This window comes from Mytilus trossulus, chromosome 13 (assembly GCF_036588685.1).
Source record: "Mytilus trossulus isolate FHL-02 chromosome 13, PNRI_Mtr1.1.1.hap1, whole genome shotgun sequence".
NCBI lineage: Eukaryota > Metazoa > Mollusca > Bivalvia > Mytilida > Mytilidae > Mytilus > Mytilus trossulus.
In genome coordinates, this window is record NC_086385.1 from 14195582 (window position 1) to 14214739 (window position 19158).

The following is a 19158-nucleotide window of genomic DNA, read 5'->3' on the forward strand; positions in this document are numbered from 1 at the left end:
ATTTTTCACCATTTACAAGAACAAATCATAAACTAATACATTGTTAACACCACCGCCACCGACGGTGTATATCAAGAACAATGACTTCCAAGACAGAGTGAAATTGCTGTCTGTAATCAAGTATTTTATTCTTTTTTTAAAACAATACAGACAACAGAAATAAATACATTAACTTAGTAATAATTCACCAATAGTATTTCACAGATTAAAGATGTAATTATTATACTTATTTGTCTTATTCTATTTCATACAAAAATACCACATATCTTTCCGTGCAGAATAGACAACAGTAAAGTAAATGACAATTGTGCATTAGAACAGACAATATTACCTCATTCAAACTTTCCATGATGTCCTGAAAATGAAAAAAAATGAGATCAAGTTTAGTTAAATATTTTTGGATAGATACATATATGTACATTTTATATACTTGTTGTAAGATTACTGTCCAATTCACCTGAACCCAATTCAACGCTATATGAGGCACTGACGATGGTTGGTTGAGTCAAGTATTTTTCTATTTGATAGATGGAGTTCAGTAATGATGAAATGGATGTTAAGACAAATATCAATTTCCGCAGCGTTCGACGTATGAATAGCAAATACAAGCCAAGGCCAATAATTGCAACTTTTGACAATTTTAAACAGCGTGAGGTAGTGAAGTCATCTGCTTACAAATTGAAGAGCTCTCCGTTCGGTCTCAGTGTACAGTATACACCAGCTGTTCTCGCTAAAAGAAAACAATTGCTCCCAATTCAAAGAGAAGCTCGTGCTCAACAAGCTAAAGCAGTGATGATCAGAGATAAACTGTATATAAATAACGAGCTTTTCGATCAGATTAAGCACAAACAATTCTTACCGAAAACGGAAACTCAGATACCGAATGAGAAGATCGATGTAGATACATGTACTGACAAGACAACTCATCAAACTGACGAGAAGCAGGCTACTACCAAAGAAGACTAGGATAGCGTTGGAGGTTTTGTGTCTCATTCAAAAAACTATGACAATTTGAAAGTAATTTCTTGGAACGTGAATGGTGGTATTCAAAATAAACTTGATAACATTGCATTTTTGAATTTTATTTGCACATATGATATAGTTTTTCTTACAGAATGTTGGTTTAAAAATGATTTTAGTTTTTCTATTCCTGGTTATGATTGTTTTTTGTATGCTAGACGCAAGTCTAAATCTACTCAAGGAGGAGGTATTGTAATTTTAATAAAAGAGTGTTTTTCTAATAAAATTTCTATTGAAACATGTATTCATGATACAATTATATGGTTGAATATTGAAAAGGATATTGTTACAAGTGATAAAAACTTATTTATTGCCTGCGTTTATATACCCCCTGTCAAATCGAATTTTTATAAACTTTATAATTGTGATTTATTTGTTGATTTAGAAAATAGTATTGAACTTTACTCTTCACTTGGTGATGTTATACTTTTGGGTGATACAAACAGCCGAACTGGGGCAATAGATGACTTTGTGAGTAACGATAGTATTCATACTACTATAAGGAGTAGACTTGATGATATTTTTGATTATTCTGCTGATATAGAACTCAATGTAAGAAATAATCCTGACAACAATACGAACTGCTATGGTCCGAAACTTATCTCGCTATGTAAAGCCTCGGGTTTGAGAATATTGAATGGCCGGCATAAAAATGGTTTTGCGAATGATTTTACATTTTGTGGTGCGAATGGAATGAGTGTTATAGACTACCTATTAGTCCCAGTGTCACTTTTCCCGATAGTACGTCAACTTATTGTGTCTAATTTTACAACTTTTTCCGACCACGCATTTCTACATATACAACTTTCATTACTGTGTAACAAACAAAATTCAACACTGTATCCGGATGATGAAACCAGAGAGAATCTGTCGCAGGACAAATTTAAATGGAATGATGAATTAAAAGAACAATGTAGAGATTGTTTACTGAATAATATGGAAAAGATAAATATGTGTCGTGAACGCATTGACTTTGATGGGCAGCAATTACTCGACAATTCGTTGGCCGAATTCACTAGTACGTTAAATGACATTATGGCACCATTTTTTAAAAAGAGGTCAAACAATTATAAATCTGACAGATCTAATATTTGTGATGATAAACCTTGGTTTAACGCCCAGTGTAAAGACCTTCATCGCCGCTATATAAAATGTTTAAATATATTTAATAGACTAAAATCACAACTGAACCATAGTAATTTAATCCGAGCGAAAAAGGACTATAAAACACTAGAACGTCGCCTGAAACGAGAGTATATGCGCACCGAAGGAAACATGTTAGACATAATGAGACTTACAAACCCAAAATTGTTTTACAAGAAATTTAAAAGGAAAGCGTCTCCTAAACATGCTGTACCATTAAAGTTGTTCCATGAACATTTTAAGTCATTGTGCTCATCAGACACAGATGCTGTACTGGACGACAGCCAATTTAATAACACTGATGGTGAATGCGTCTATGAGGAACTTGATAGAGAAATTACAGAAAATGACATTTTGAAAGCTATTCGTAACCTTAAACGTGATAAAAGTCATGGAGTTGATGGAATTCTTAACGAATATTTTATTGAATACAAAGATGTGTTTATGCCTGTATTACTGTACATTTTTAATGGAATTTTACAGTCCGGAATTTTCCCTACGGACTGGGCTAAAGCCATACTCATACCTATATTCAAGAAGGGTAATGTGCTTGATCCGAACAACTACAGAGGGATTAGTTTAGTCAGTAATTTTGGAAAGTTATTTACGTCCGTTCTCAATCAACGTTTAATAGACTGGTCGGAAACGTTTGATATTGTGACCGATGCCCAGTTCGGCTTTCGCCCCGGTCTGGGTACAGTAGATGCTATTTTTGCTCTTACATCATTAATTTTCAAATCTTTATCAGCCAAAAATCGTTTTTATTGTTGTTTTGTAGACTACACAAAAGCTTTTGACACTGTTCAAAGATATATGTTATGGTATAAACTATCAAAAATTGGAATACAAGGTAAATTTTTAATGGTTATCAAAGCAATGTATTCTAATGTAACTTCTTGTGTAAGTGTTGATGGGTTCAATTCTGATTATTTTACTAATGAAGTAGGTTTGATGCAAGGTGAAGTCTTATCACCGATATTTTTTTCTATGTATGTCAATGATTGTGAAATGGCTTTTATAAATAGTGACTCTATTCCTTATGAGATGAAGGAACTAAATTTATTTTTACTAATGTACGCTGACGATATGGTTATTTTTTCAGAAACTGTATCTGGGTTACAAACATTACTTGATACTTTGTATGATTATACCTCCAAATGGTCACTTAGTGTAAATATAGCAAAAACGAAAATTGTTGTTTTTAGAAAGGGTGGTAAAATACATGACAATGAAAAATGGTATTATAATAACCAGGAAATAGAAGTTGTAGATAAGTTTAGTTATCTTGGTATTTTGTTAAATTTTAATGGTAAATATAATGTGTTACAGCAGAAACTCTCAGAACAGGGTAGAAAAGCTGTGTTTGCCGTAAGGAGAAATGTAAAAGATATATATTTGAATTTTGTAACTTTACTTTCACTTTTTGATACTTATATAAACAGTGTACTTTGTTATGGTTGTGAAATTTGGGGTGCTCACAAGGCACCAGCTATAGAAAGGATACATCTGGGCTATTGTAAAAATATTATGAAAGTAAAAAGCTCTACTAGTAATGTCATGGTGTACTATGAGCTAGGTAGATTACCATTATTGCACACCAGAAAATGTCGAATGTTTAAATACTGGTTTAAGCTGTTATGTACTACAAACTGTATTTTGAAAAACTGTTACTTCTTTTTATATGACGATTTACAAAAATGTCCAAATAATAAGACAAATTGGTTGTATTTTATTAAAAATGAGTTGCTCAGCATAGGTTTAGGTGATATTTGGTATAATCAAGGTTTATTTTTAGATAGTAAGCTCTCCAGTAGTTTTTACTTGATAATTAAACAACGCCTGTTTGATTGTCTGAAGCAAGATTTTGACAGCCAAATGAATAATTTAATCAAATGTACAAGTTATAGATATATGGTTCAAAATTTTTGTTTACAAAATTATTTATGTAAACCAATACCAGTTATTTATAAGACATGTATTACCAAAATAAGACTTAGTAGTCATGATTTAGCTATAGAATGTGGTCGCTATTCTGCAATTCCAAGAAGTAATAGAATATGTAGTTTTTGTAAAAACGACATTGAAGATGAGATGCATTTTATTTTAAAATGTCCTACTTATCAAGGTCTTAGATCTTATTTTATAAAACCATATTATTGGAGAAAACCTTCTATGTATAAATATATACAATTAATGAGTTCTAATAATCTTAAAGAATTATGTAATTTGGGTAAATTTATATTTCGTGCACAAAAATTAAGATCTAACATGATGTAATATGTTTAACACATTACCTTCTGCTATCTATGTATACTTGTGTAGTTTATATGTTGTATGCCTATAGTTGTTATGACTTTGGTAAATAAAGATATATATCAGTATTTCTGTGTTCTTTTTTATGTTACAACAACCGACTAGGTTGGGTACTGCATTTGTTTTATGTGTCCCAATATTGACCAGGCTATATTGAGAAGATGTTTCGCTCTATTTATAGTTATATCGTTCATGCTAAAAGGGTCCACTGCTTCCTGTTCTTGTCATACTTATTCTGAGCAGGCTTGTCAGACCCAATTTATTTTCAGTAACTGAACTTAAAAAGCATGGAAAGAAATAATTTCAAGCAGGCAAATAGAAATCACTTACAAAAACTGTCGGGTTGCTCTGGTCTTAGAACTGATGTATTCTTAGTATATAAATGAAATATATCTTTGAAAGCAAACTGAAAAAATATTAAATATGTCAACGATGTTAACAACATCAAAAAACATAAATACTTTAAAATTGCAAGTAACTGATGTAATAAGGACGACGAACATAGGACAATATACATGATATAGTAGCTATGATTTATACTTTAATTATTGTAGCCACAACCTTGTCTCCTAACCTTAATTGTCTCAGCTATTTTTGCTTGCCATGGAAAATATGATAGGTGACAATTCTAAAGCAGGATCTGCTTACGTTTCAACAGCGCCTCAGGCTGGTCGATTTGGAGTTTGTTTTTGTAAAATCTTTTATCATTATTATTTAGCTATTTTCATGATGTTGTTGTCTTGTTTTATTCGACTATTCTCTCAGTTCTAACTCAGTGTATTCTGCTTATGAAGTAATACATTTATCAGAAGACAGGTGATAGTTTTCTTCCTTTAATTTTCAAATAGTACCATAGGGTTTGAAATAGGACTGATTGCTTTACATTATAGCTCCACATTTATAAATATCCTACACGTCCTTTTATAAAATATTTTCAAAAAAACATCACATTGTTAATAAACTCGCATCATGGTTCTAAGTATAACATCAGAATGCAAAGATTTACATGCTTTTCGTAGAAGACTGTCAAGCCTTTTTTAATAAATTCAGATTTACTTGTAACTAACAAACAAGTTTAACGACAAGGTATTTAGGAGTAAGGGCTATTCCATTAAAATTAAGAAAAAGACACATATATAGATGCTGAAATCTATCAGTTTTGTCTAAGCTTATTCATTGAAGTTTTAACATACAACATTTACCTAAATCAATGACAGATTTCTTCACATGGCAGTGTTGATCCATGGTACATAATGGTATGAGGACTTTTCCAATGGCATCAACAGGACCACACTAATATTACCTGAAACACATATTTGATTGAATTAAAAAGTACATTGAGCTGCACAGTCTTCCTCTTTCTTTCTTTTTTCAGACACGTTAAACTAAGCATCAGATTCCTTTGTGTAAGAGAGAGACAAAATATACCAAAGGGACAGTCAATCTCATAAATCGAAAATAAACTGACAACGCCATGGCTGAAAATTAAAAAGACAAACAGACAAACAATAGCACACATGACACAATATAGAAAACACATGTGTTTTCTATATCTTTATCAAGTTAGAAATATGACGGTTGCTGACCATTGATGAGTTTGAGCTGTAAAATTGATATTTGAACAAAGCATGAGGACAAGTCAAGCCATCTATCATTATACTGTGTTAACATGTCTTTTGATTTATTTTTTATTGTCTGTCTTTCTATGTTGTTATTTAACACTATTGTTTCAGGTAACAAGGGAAGGCTGGTACCTATTTAAACGTTGAAATCCACTTCATTTGTTTGCACCTATCCTTAGTCAGGAACCTGATCTTCAATAGTTGACTTTTGTTGATGTGGTTCATAAGGACTTGTTTATCTCTCTTTTTTATACATAGATTAGACCGTTAGTTTTCCTGTTTGGACGATATTACACTAGTCATTTTTTTACCCTTTTAGCTTGCTCTTCGTGTTGAAGACCGTTCTTTGCCCTATGATGGGTTTTTTTTTACAAACTGTGCCTGGGATGGAGAATTATAATATGACGTGCATTCCTTCGCTTTGTAAACAACACGGTTATAAAATTCTCGATATAACTATACTTAGCCCAGACTCAGAGATATAAATAAAAATGGCTGTTACGATATACTTCCCAAGGAAATCTACATGTATTGGAACCTATTTGCAGACCATTTTTCGATTTTATTGATTTAAAAAGTGCAATAAAAAAAAGACAAAATTACTGTTATTCTTATTCGAATGCATAATAAAAAGAAGAAATGCACAAGAGCTCGGACAAATCAACCAAAAAAAAAAAAAATCAGCGAAAGTCTTTTTTTTTTTTTTTTTGCGCATTTAAAACTCATTTCAAAACATGACGTCATACAAATGATACCGCTAAAGTTAAAAATTTTCTGTTATGTGAACCATCGAATTTCGTGTGCTATTGTATTAAAACTGATTTTTGAGGTAGTTTTTGTTTTATTTTCTATTCTTTAACTGCATTATTTGCATATTTACTAATTTCAGCAAGTCAACACGGAGGCTCCTTAGTTACGAAATGTCAACTTTGAATTTGACGGAAGCTTACGATAAAATCATGTAAATTAAGGATGGCAAATGTAAGGATTGAGAATTAAAAGAATTAAACAGGTTTTTTTTCTATCGGTTATTCACGAAATAACCCCTGCAAGATTTTTTAAGATATTTGAGCTTTATATAACAGGGAGTAAAAAAGATCAGCCACACACACACCAAACCAATCCCCGCTTTAGTATTTTAATGACCGTATTTGTCCTATTTGAATCGAAATAATTATACCACATTTTCATATACCTAATTATTCGTTGAAGTATATAATATATTATTACATTGGTTGCAATGAATTACATTGGTTTCCTAGTTAAAAACAAACCGATTATTTCACATGTAAAATAAACGTGGTTATTTCACTCTCTGACGTCAAACAACAATTGGCATTGTCAAGGCGTTGATACATGTAACAGCGTAATAAAACGAATTGTGAATGCGTAGGCAAAAAATATAATTCCTAACATGTTTAACATAAATTTCTTTAAAAAAAGTCATTTGCCTATGTAATACAAAGAATAACTAATTAAAGAATTCAAATATTGAAAAACATTCAACTCGTGACCGAACAACACTGGTAATTAGTAGCGCATTCGTCAATTTATGTGTTGTTTGGTCACTTGTTGAATATTTTTCTCCATTTGAATTTTTCGATTAGTTATTGTATAATTATTACAGTTCTTACTTAATAAATGACCAAAGTCTTGTAATGACAGTTTGAAACAATGGCATTATATGGAAAGAGGACTTTTTCAATGACATCAAAAAGGTCAAACCGATTTTACCTAAACAATTCTGATTGAAAAAAAGGAACTGTACCGTGTTCCCCTTGCTTGGTTTTGGACATGTTTTACCCAGTATTGGACTCCCTATGTAACCTTAAAAAAGTCAAACTATGAGAACGTTACAATATACAAATGCAATTGACACCATGTCGATATTTTGTCATTAAAGCTAGTTTTCATCCTTATATATCAGAATTACACATGCATAGATGACAGGAAACTTTATTGATTAAATTCAGAAAAAAGAATGTTGCTTGCACTCTTCTTAACCAAGTTAGTAAAAATTTGATTGAAAATAAAGGAACTACGCCGTGTTTCAATCGATAATTTGAAAAAAATGATACCAAGTATTGGACATTATATGTAAAGTTACAAAAGTCAAATCATGAGAACGTTACGTTGAACAAATTCAATTGACACCATGGCGATAGTAATATCATTAATGCTAGTTTTCGTCCCTTTATCCATATGTATACAGGACAGGAAACTGTATTGATTAAATTCAGAAAAGACTACTTTACAAATTAAGAATATGACAGTTGTTTTCAAATAATTTGATGGGTTTGAGCTTAAAAAGAGGAAGTGTGCTTGATTTTCATATGACACAATCTTTCAATAATTTTCATTGAGGTTAATTAAACTTAAATGGCACTATACTGATATGCAAAAGTGCACCCACTATAGCGTATTCTATGAAATATAAGTAAAATCTTAATCACTATACACGGCATCATAAAAAAACGAATTTTCATTGACTGTTTAGATTCTTTGATAAAACTAGTCTGATTACATGGAATTATGACCCAGTTAGAAACAAACCCTACATGTATGCATAAACCTTCCAGCATGCATTTAATTTGAAATTGACAGGCTTTCTCTAACAAATACATGTAGCTATAACTACAACATGGTATAAAACAGGTCATAGATTCACATGTACTTTTAGATAGTTCATTATTAAAATTACGGATCCAACTTTGATGTGTATGCATAAATAAACTTCTATAAATAGATTCGTGAAATCTGGGTATGTTCATACTTAAAAATTGGCACTCTTCTTACAATATTTATGCAAAATAAAGAGAATGTACATGTAAAGGTAGTGAATCTCTGCTGTTTAAAAATTCAGACAGGAAATATTATAGATGTATGTTCTTGTATCAGTAAATGCATGTGGGGGCAAATGTGTGTATATATATTTATATGTGTTTTGTTTACATTTTATGAATACAAGTTTATCATGTTTATGTGTTGTTAAATATTCTGTGTTGTATCTTTTTCGTTATTTACTATTTTCTTCAGTTTTTCCTTTCACGATGTTACTATTATTAATTCATCTTTACTTGTTTGTCTTCTCCTTTAGACAAACAATACACAAATTTAAAATTTAAAACATGCAAATTGAAGAACAAAAATTGGAGATTTACAGAACTTTTATGATATATTTTTTGTTTCTACTTTAGCACAAAAGTAATGCTCATTCTATTCATAGCATGGTGCTTTCTACAAAAAATCTTTGGGGGGTGGGGGTAACTTTAAGTAAAAAATTGAATCATTGTGAAACAACTTTTATGTATTATAGACGCATGTGTGTATGTTTTGTTAATGCTGCTTTGATATATTGTGCTTATAGATATTTATATTATTTATGCTACTAATTTTTAACCACTTTATTAAATAATGTCGACTATAACTATTGGTAGCGTAAACTGCAGGGGTTTATCAGAAACAGTTAAAAGAATTGATATATTTACAAAATATGAGGACTTATATGATATAACTATATTAGTAGACACCCATACCACATTTGAAAAAGAAAAACAATGGCTTCATGAATTGGGATATGTGGTTAAATTTAGTTCTTATTCTAGTAAAAGTAGAGGGGTAGCTATTCTTTTTAAAAATACTTTCGAATTCAAGATTTCATGTGGAAACTATAGACCTGATGGGTAATTTTATTATATTAGTTATCACCATTCAGGACTACCGTATAACTTTGGCAGCTGTATATGGACCACATAATGATGACCCAGTCTTTTTGAGAACATAAAACACAAAATATCCCGCTACAGCAATTCGTCAATTGACGTAGCGAGAGATTGGAATGTTGTTCAAGACTATGACATGGACACATTCGTTATAGAAGTGAAAACAACCCCCAGTCAAAAGCCAAGATTCGTGAGGTAATGCATGAACTAGATTTATTAGATATATGGCGCCAGCAGCACCCTTTTGATAATAGGTACTCATGGCGGGGTCCAAATCACAAACAAAGTCGTTTGGACTACTTCATGATTACTTCAGATATAGAAGCATGTGTAATTTCATCAGATATAGGAATAAGTTATAGATCGGATCATTCTCCTGTATTGATTAATTTAAAGTTTTCTAGTCAGATAAGAGGGAAGGGTACATGGAAATTTAATAACAGTTTTTTAAGGGAAACTGAATTTATTGAGAAAGTAAAAGGGGACATCAACACTGTCATTGAAGAATATGAGTCTGATCCATCTATGGATATTGAGACAGAGGATAAACAGTTTAATATAAGCTATCAGCTTTTATGGGATATGATTAAGATGAAAGTCCGTGGGTCAGCAATCTCATTTTCGTCTTTCCAGAAAAAAAAAGAAGGAAATAAAAAAGAAAAAGATTTACTATATAAGATATCATTATTAGATGAAAAACTTTTGGAGAATAACTTGCCATCAGTATACTAAGAAAGGGAAGGGATCGAACTAGAATTAAAAATATTGAGGGAAAAAAATGTAAAAGGGATAATTACAAGATCTAAGGCAAGATGGCAAGTAGAGGGGGAAAAGGGAAGTAAATATTTTTGTAATTTGGAGGAAAAAAAAACATTACACAGAAACAATTATTCCCAAACTTATTTTGGAGGACGAGACTGAGATAACAGATCCTAGTACTATTAAAAATGAGCGAAAACAGTTTAAAAAAAATTATATACTAGTTGTAAACCATTGTTACTTGAAACTCACAGGGACACATTTCTTCAACAAGATAATCCTTTTATAACAAAACCGAATGATGAAGAGGTGGGTTCCTGTGAGGGACTTTTAACAATGCAGGAATGTCTGTCCTCTCCTTAACTTATGAAGAATTCCAAATCACCTGGTATAGATGGATTTACTGTTGAATTCTATAAATTCTTTTGGAATGATATTAAGATACCACTGGTAAGATGTTTAAATGAGGCTTTAGAATATGGAAAGTTCTCAATCACACAAAGGCAGGGACTCATTACTTGTATACCAAAGGAGGGTAAGTCAAAATTTTATTTAAAGAACTGGCGATCTATTACACTTTTGTGTGTAGACTATAAGATAGCTACAGCAAGTTTAGCAAATAGACTAAAAGTAAAATCACAAAAATACTGAACTCAGAGGAAAATCAATTTGGAAAGTCCATAATCACACGGCAAAACCAAAAAACAAAACGCATCAAAAACGAATGGACAAGAACTTTCATATTCCTGACTTGGTACAGGCATTTTCAAATGTAGAAAATGGTGGATTAAACCTGGTTCTATAGCGCTAACCCTCTCACTTTAATAACAGTCTCATCAAATTCCGCTACATTTACATGATGCGTTAAATAAACAGTCACAATTAATAAAATAGTCAAAATATGGGTACATCAGTCATCATCGTATAACAATTTTAAAAGGAACAATTTAACAGGACACAAAAACATCTACTATCTACGAACACATGGATTGATTTGAGTGTCTGACGTCAGAAAAATTATATACGTCCCATAAATTTGTCGTTCAATGTGCATACAAACAATTTTAAAATTAACATAGGCAATGTACGCATACAGGGTTAAAAAATCAAAAGTATGTAAAAATAATTTACAGAAATAGACCGAGATTCAAACTAGTCCAAAAGTTATACATAAAATTTATGAGAATCCAACACTTTTAAAAGGAACAATTTAACAGAACACAAAAACATCTACTATCTACGAACACATGGATTGATTTGAGTGTCTGACGTCAGAAAAATTATATACGTCACATAAATTTGTCGTTCAATGTGCATACAAACAATTTTAAAATTTACATAGGCAATTCACGCATACAGGTGCTGGTAAATATAATAAGTCAAACACAAAAAGGATTTCTTTAAGGTAGGTACATAGGTGAATGTACTAGATTTATTAATGATCTAATGGAAAAGATGGAGGAAGACGACATTCCTGGACTTTTACTTTTAGTCGATTTCGAAAAAGCTATCGACACGGTCGAATGGTCTTTTATACTAGAGGCTTTGCAGTTTTATGGCTTTGACCAAACATTTATAAGTTGGATTAAGGCATGCTACTGTGATGCCTCTAGTGCAGTGTTAAACAACGGATATATTTCTGAAATTTTTTCATTGAAAAGAGGGGTTCTTCAAGGGGATCCTCTGTCTCCTTATCTATTTATTTTAGTTTTGGAACTACTTAGTGCAGCTATTACAAATGACCCTGATGTTGCTGGAGTTACTATTAATGACTCAGAATTTTTATTGAGTCAATATGCTGATGATTCTTTCCTTGTCCTGGATGGTGACAAAAAGTCTCTAAATCAATATCTAAATTTGTTTGATAAATTTTCAGAATGTGCTGGACTCAGGTGTGATGTTGACAAAACTGAGGCCATATGGATTGGGTCAAACAAGGGTAGTATGGAAAAACTTTTACCAGAAAAAAATCTTGTTTGGAACCTTTCTGGGAGGTTCAAACTATTAGGTATATGGTTTGAGCTTGCTAAAAGGGATATGACTCTATGTAATTTTACAGCCAAGATAAACAGTATCAAGTCACTTCTTAATACTTGGGCTTATAGAGAACTAACATATATTGGGAGGGTGATTGTGATTAAAACTTTAGCACTTCCCATTCTGGTTCAAGTTCTGACTGTCCTCCTTAACCCCCCAGATGGGGTTTTGAAGGAGATTCAAAATATATTTTTCATTTTTTTATGGAAAGGAAACCAGATCAAGTGAAAAGAACAGTGGTTATGTCCGAACACTGTGATGGTGGTCTTAAGATGCCTAATATTTACTATTTTTGTTATAGCGTAAAAATGTCTTGGCTGTATAAATTACTAGACCCCCAAAATTACTCTCCTTGGAAAGTTTTGCTGCTTAGTTATATACAAAAAGTTGGGGGGGGGGGACAAAATTTTACATTTAAGTAAGGAAGGATTGCTTAATTTAGCAAAAAAAGTCAATCCCTTTTGGCATGATATCCTGGTTAATTTTTCAAAATTGAAAAATAAATTGAAAGTTGAAAACAACACCGATATTCTGTCCCAGTCCATATGGCTAAATCCAAACATCAAGATGGTGATTTTTGAAGGGTACATACATTTGTATATTGAAAATTGCATATTTTTCATAAATGATCTGGTGTCAGATAATTATTCTCATATGAAGAATTTGAGAAAAAGTATAATTTCAATTCTAATTTTGTAGAGTTTTATGGTATTTTAAGTGCTATTCCAAATATATGGAAAAGTAGGATAGAAGGTAGTTCTAAACTTGATAATATTGAAAATAAATTAGTAGATAAAGTTAAAAAAAGAACCTTAGTCTTGTAAATTTTTCTATAATTTATTTCTGGAGGATAATAAAGTATTATCTCTTTCTTCCCGTAACAAATGGGAAATAGACTTAAATTTACAGATTGAAGATTGGAATGCTATTTATTCCATGCCCTTCATTATAACCAAAAAAATCGTTTTTACAAAATTTTCAATTTTAGATTGTTCATAAGATTTTACCATGCAATTCCTTTTTATATAAATGTAAATTAAAAGAAACTGAGCTATGTACATTTTGTTCAGAAGTTCAAGAAAATATATTTCACAGATTTTGGGAATTTAATGTAACACTGGTTATCCATTATAGATTGGATTAGAAATTATGAAATCCTCTTGCCTTTTAGGGCAAAAGAGGTCATTTTAGGTGTGTCTGAGGATTCTGTCAACAGTAAAACAGTTAATAATATCTTGTTGTTATTTAAATACTATATATACAAATGTAGATGTAAGAGTGTATTGCCCAAAAAATATGGTGGGATAGAATATTTAAAGTATTGGATTACAATAGAAAAATATTCTGTATGTTTCTTAACCCCTACACAAAAAATAAAAATGGATCAGAAGTGGCAATTGTAAGAAGCAGCATTTAATTAACCAAATCAATTGTAATATTTATATCTTATTATACCATTATGATTTAATCGATCTGACAAGTATTAATTAACTTTTTATACCTTGTGTCTAATACTGTATTATGTAATTTCACATGTTTCATCTTGAAAAATAAAATAATTACAAAAAAAGTTTAATTGAGGTTTGGAGCTGTTATGTCAGTAACTGCTAGATGTCCTTTTTTAATTTATGTATCACATATAGGGGTGGGTATTAGCAGGCAAAATAGAGGGAATTGTACAAATGATGATACAAGTATGAAAATTATCACAAAGCATCATTATCATATACTTTTTAAGAAACAACTGATGGCCATTAAAAAAAATCATTTTTTCAAGATGGCCACGGCCTTTTTCTAAAATGAAGCAACGGCAATGTGATGCAGTTCCGCCTACAAGAGTTTTTTTCCGGAGCATATACAAAGAAAAGCATATCAAGGAGGGCTAGTTTGGGCTCAGTCTGATTTATGTATTCGACAGGTACCAAGTCATGAACACTGGGATTGGATGGAAAGAAAACAAGCGATGACAGTTGTAAACCAAAAAGACTTATTCGGCTTCCGTTAACGTTGCATCCTCCTGTCAGGAACTTTGGAAATGCGGAAACAAAAAATCCAGCTGTGTTGGTAACTGTAAATGCTATCGTTCTGTCCTTCCTTGTACAGGTTTTTGTATTGGCTACTGTCAGATATTTATAAGATAACCAACCTGTCTTTATAACAAAACTAGGCATTTAAACTTAACCAAGAATGTGATATCACTTGTTAAGTTGATGGAAATTATATAAAAAAAAATACATTTCCAAAATTGTTGCCGCCATTTTGGAACCGGAAGTCACTCTTTTTTTTGTCATTTATGTGTTGTTTTGTCGAACTTTAGGAACCGTAATTTACGTTTTATCAAAACTTACATTGGATTAAACCTACAACACAGCTTTCAAGGATTTACGAAATGTAGCCAACTGGATATGACGCCATTTGCAAAATGATCGGTGGCAATCTTGAAAAAATGAAAATTTTTAATGGACAGCACCTGATTTTTTTTTTACTTATCATTTAGTCATTCTTTAAATCAAAATTCATGCTTGTATCGCGATTTGCACAATTATGTTCATAATATCTCTCACTAATAGGAGATAACTGTATTGTATGTTAAGCTTGACCTTCCTAAAACGTATATTTTACTGTCGCAAATTGAGTTTACCAATCGACGATTATATGGTGGAAAAGTTATGGTGGAACACAATAAATAGCAGAAGATATATCCAAATCAGTACGAGTATTCTTAACTCGATCGATGCATTAGGATCTAGTCGGATACTATTGGTTACATGGTGTATTAGTGACCTAATACGATATATATGGGGTCAGTAAATTCCATGTGGAGTAAGAGCGAAGCTCGAATACCCATATGGAAATAACGGACCATATATATATCGTATTAGGTCAATATATAGCTAGCACACCGTGTAACGCATTTATCTTACCGACTGTCTTCACATTTGGTATTTAGACTGTCTGCCTATTAAAGTGATTTTAAAGACTTCAATACTTAGTTTTAACATGAATAAGAACCTACAAAAAACAAATGCTAACATTAACAATAGCATTAACAGTACCAATTTTCCTGCACCATATGCGCATTTCGACAATACATGCCTCTTCGGTGATGCTCGTGACCAAAAGATTTGAAATCCAAAGCATATATAAAAGATGAAGAGTTATAATCCAAAAGGTCCATAAAGTATAGCTAATTCCGTGAAAGGAATCAGAGCTTTGCATAACAACATGATAGCTAAACATTTGTTTTATGGATGCATTTCAATCGTTTGATATCAGTTTCCTGGTCTGTTCAAACCTATTAGATGTCATTTTTGTTTGGAAAAAGAAGGAACTCCTTACTAACCCCATATGGTCGCTGACCTTATATGGTAACTAAACATGTATTTTTAGGACACCTTATATGAAATATATATAGTCACCACGTGTAGTCGATTAACCAATCATATCCCCATACATTTATAGAGATAATATGAGTTACATAGTGTGTTAGTGATCTAATAAATATACACGGGGTCGGTAAATTCCATTTGTGGTGAGAGCAAGCTCGAACCTATATGAAATTTACTGACCCCGTATATATCGTATCAGGTCACTTACACACTATGTAACGAATTTGTCTTGCCGTTTATCTTTATTTGTTGAATTTAGAAAAGAGTTGTCTCATTTGCAATCATACCACATCTCCTTATCTTTATATTAAAGTGTTTAGTTGTTCAATTGTAAGAACCTATTTTCATTAGTCTGCACAAAAAATTAATGTCAACAAGAACAATATTAAACAATTCTTTCAATACATTTAAATAATCAAATAGTGCCCAAGTCGTATCTCAACACTACTTACCGTTTATTGAAATAAGCCCCCGCCTCCATACTAACCTAATATCGAATATACTCGGTCTCCATGAGGACGCTATTAACCAATCATATTCCAAGAAATGTATAGGAGATAAGAGAAATACTATTGGATGAGCGCGTACAGTAGAACCTGGAATATTAGAAAAATGCCTGTAAAAAATCAGTAATATGCCATTTGTTATCCAATCATTTGATGTGTTTAAGCTTTTGATATTGCCATTTGATTAAGGACTAACCGTTTTGAATTTTCCTCGTAGTTCGTAATTATTGGTATGTTACATATTCATTTGTTTCATCTGTATTATATACTACTCTATTTTTACATTATCTTCTGGTATACATGTATACAGGTGTTATAGAGTGAGTCATTCATACCCTCTTAAAATTATGTTCAAATGACTATGAACATTCACTTCCTCAAATCAATATGTCTTCTTTCCTGTATGGGACTCTCTGAACTTGTGAAATATATGTATTTTGTATGCCTACAAAACATTTGTAACAGAAATCTATGCTGATTGTACGAGAGAAATTACTTAAGTCTAATTTAGGCGTCCATGTTTTTCCTACTTTAGTGATTTGAATAGTGAATGATGTGACTTTTCATCCCGGCATGCAGAAATTGACATTTACAAAACAGGTTTATTGTAAAAGATTGTTATTTTACTCATTTATATTAGTACATGTTATTTGAACGACAAAGTTTTTACCTTTTTTCGTGAATTTTAAACAAATATATCAATTTCCTCGTACATGTTCATCTTCGGTGTAACATCATCCATAAACGGAAGTCGAAAACGGGGACGACGGAAAACATGGCGATTCAAATGAAATCACCGTATTAAACGAGAATAAGTCTGTCCAGTTTTGAAACTCAATTAAATTTGAATTCATGAACAGATATACAGCCCCTTCATAAACTTAAGTGTGATTTCTAAAGACCATTTACCAATGAGTAATAAGGTCTAAAGTACAATTATAGTATTACATTATGTTTCAGGAAACAATCATAACCGGAATCCTCCCTTTTATAAGAATATCAACGTCACATTTTCAACTGCGAACTCAATTTTCTCTTTTAGTACATAACCCGATAAAAAAAAAATTGTGATAAAAAAAAATTCAGCGAAAAATTTAACATTTGAATTTTCATTACAAATTTTATTTATTACGCTATAAATTATTACTTTCTGATATGGTACAAAAATCAATCAAAAACATCAATCCGGATTAACCCAAGATGACTTTCAAAATGTTTATATCATGGAAAAAAAACTCAAAATTATCTCCCTTTGGTGCAAAAATGTTATTTTTTGGCATTACAATTGAAATTTCTTTTTTTTTTAACTCATCGATGACCTGTATTTTTATTATTGTTTTTCAAATAAGCTGTACATAAAATAAATAATTGTAAAATTAAAGCGATTTCTGTATTTTTTTATTTTTTTATTTCGATTTAACTCTATTTCTCCTAATAGTTCCACACAAAATACAGAATAGTAATAAAAATGTATGCTTCTTTCGGAGGCAGATTCTGAGCTTAAATGAACGGTGACCCCCTTTTTTTTATAATTTTTCTATAAGGTATATGATAAAGATTATTTACAAAAAAACTCACGAAATCCTTTGTTAAAAAAGATTGATTTATACCTGTAAGCCCCCTTAAGTCGTTGAGTATGTATGAGTTAAAAAAAAAAAAAAGGATTAAAAAAAAGACAAAATCTTCATCTGGTCCATCTTAAAGGGTAGAAATATGTTGACATTGACCATTTCGTCTAGTAGGTTTTCTTACGTCAAATGAGAGGTTTGTCTAGCTTTAGAACCAGATTTAAGCCATCATTCTGTACATAAGAAAATGCATCTACCGAGAAAGAATTGTGACAGTTGTGGTCAATTCGTTTGATGAGTATGAGCTTTTATTTTTGCCATATGATTAGGGACTTTCCGTTTTGAATTTTCCTCGGAGTTCAGCATTTTTGAGTGTATTACTTTTGACTGCAAATTTTCTAAGTTTAACTTTATTTTCTATTTACGAAATACTGTACCCGATCAAACCGTTTGATCTGATAACTAAATTGTAAAGACAGAGTTTTTGATACAGTCGAAGAATATCAATCATACAGGCACACATTGTATACATATGGACTCAAAATATTTACTTTTGACCTACAAAAAACAACCCGTCTTAAAACTGTTATTTCATTTCTAAATAGTGTTCAACTGTCCATTACAAAGTCTGAATTTAAATATTTTTCTTTTTGTTTGACTTCAAGATTTTCCCTTGTGAGAAATACCGACTAATGGACCTATCGGTGGTAGTCAAGATTTAATACACCCTATATGATTGTGTAAAACATGGTTAAATATATTCAAAAATGGTTAGGAAAGTCATAAAATTAGATATTGTTAAGTTTGACTTAGATATATTGGTTATTTATGCATCGTGAAAATGGGTCCAGATGAGTTATATAAATATTTTCCGTTTTTTTGTTTATTTCAAAGGTACTACTGTGGTTACCATAAATATAAAAGTGTATGGTGATATCAAAACTGGTTTCGTAAATACAGCACATGCTTATTCTTGATGCATGTGGGTACAGACAACTAAAAGAGAAAAGGAAACTCAAACAAAGTTCTGGTTTTTTTCTATAAAGATTTGAAATCTGAATATCTATCTAGTTTACATA

The 19158-nt window shown here is 31.4% G+C and overlaps 1 protein-coding gene across 2 annotated transcripts in view; it reads right to left on the reverse strand.

The window, feature by feature from the left end:
* Nucleotides 1-17244, reverse strand: part of LOC134695055 (ankyrin repeat domain-containing protein 29-like) — a 32701-nt gene extending 15457 nt beyond the window's left edge. The window contains exons 1-5 of one of the 2 annotated variants that reach the window (XM_063556230.1): nt 17182-17244; nt 16493-16601; nt 5679-5779; nt 4807-4882; nt 332-355 (exon numbers count right to left, since the gene is read on the reverse strand). In XM_063556230.1, the coding sequence (XP_063412300.1) occupies nt 332-349 (18 nt within the window). In that variant the 5' untranslated portion in view covers nt 350-355; nt 4807-4882; nt 5679-5779; nt 16493-16601; nt 17182-17244. The remainder of the gene's footprint in view (nt 1-331; nt 356-4806; nt 4883-5678; nt 5780-16492; nt 16602-17181) is intronic. The other variant, XM_063556231.1, reaches the window with a different exon arrangement.
* Between the last annotated feature and the right edge of the window lie 1914 nt (nt 17245-19158).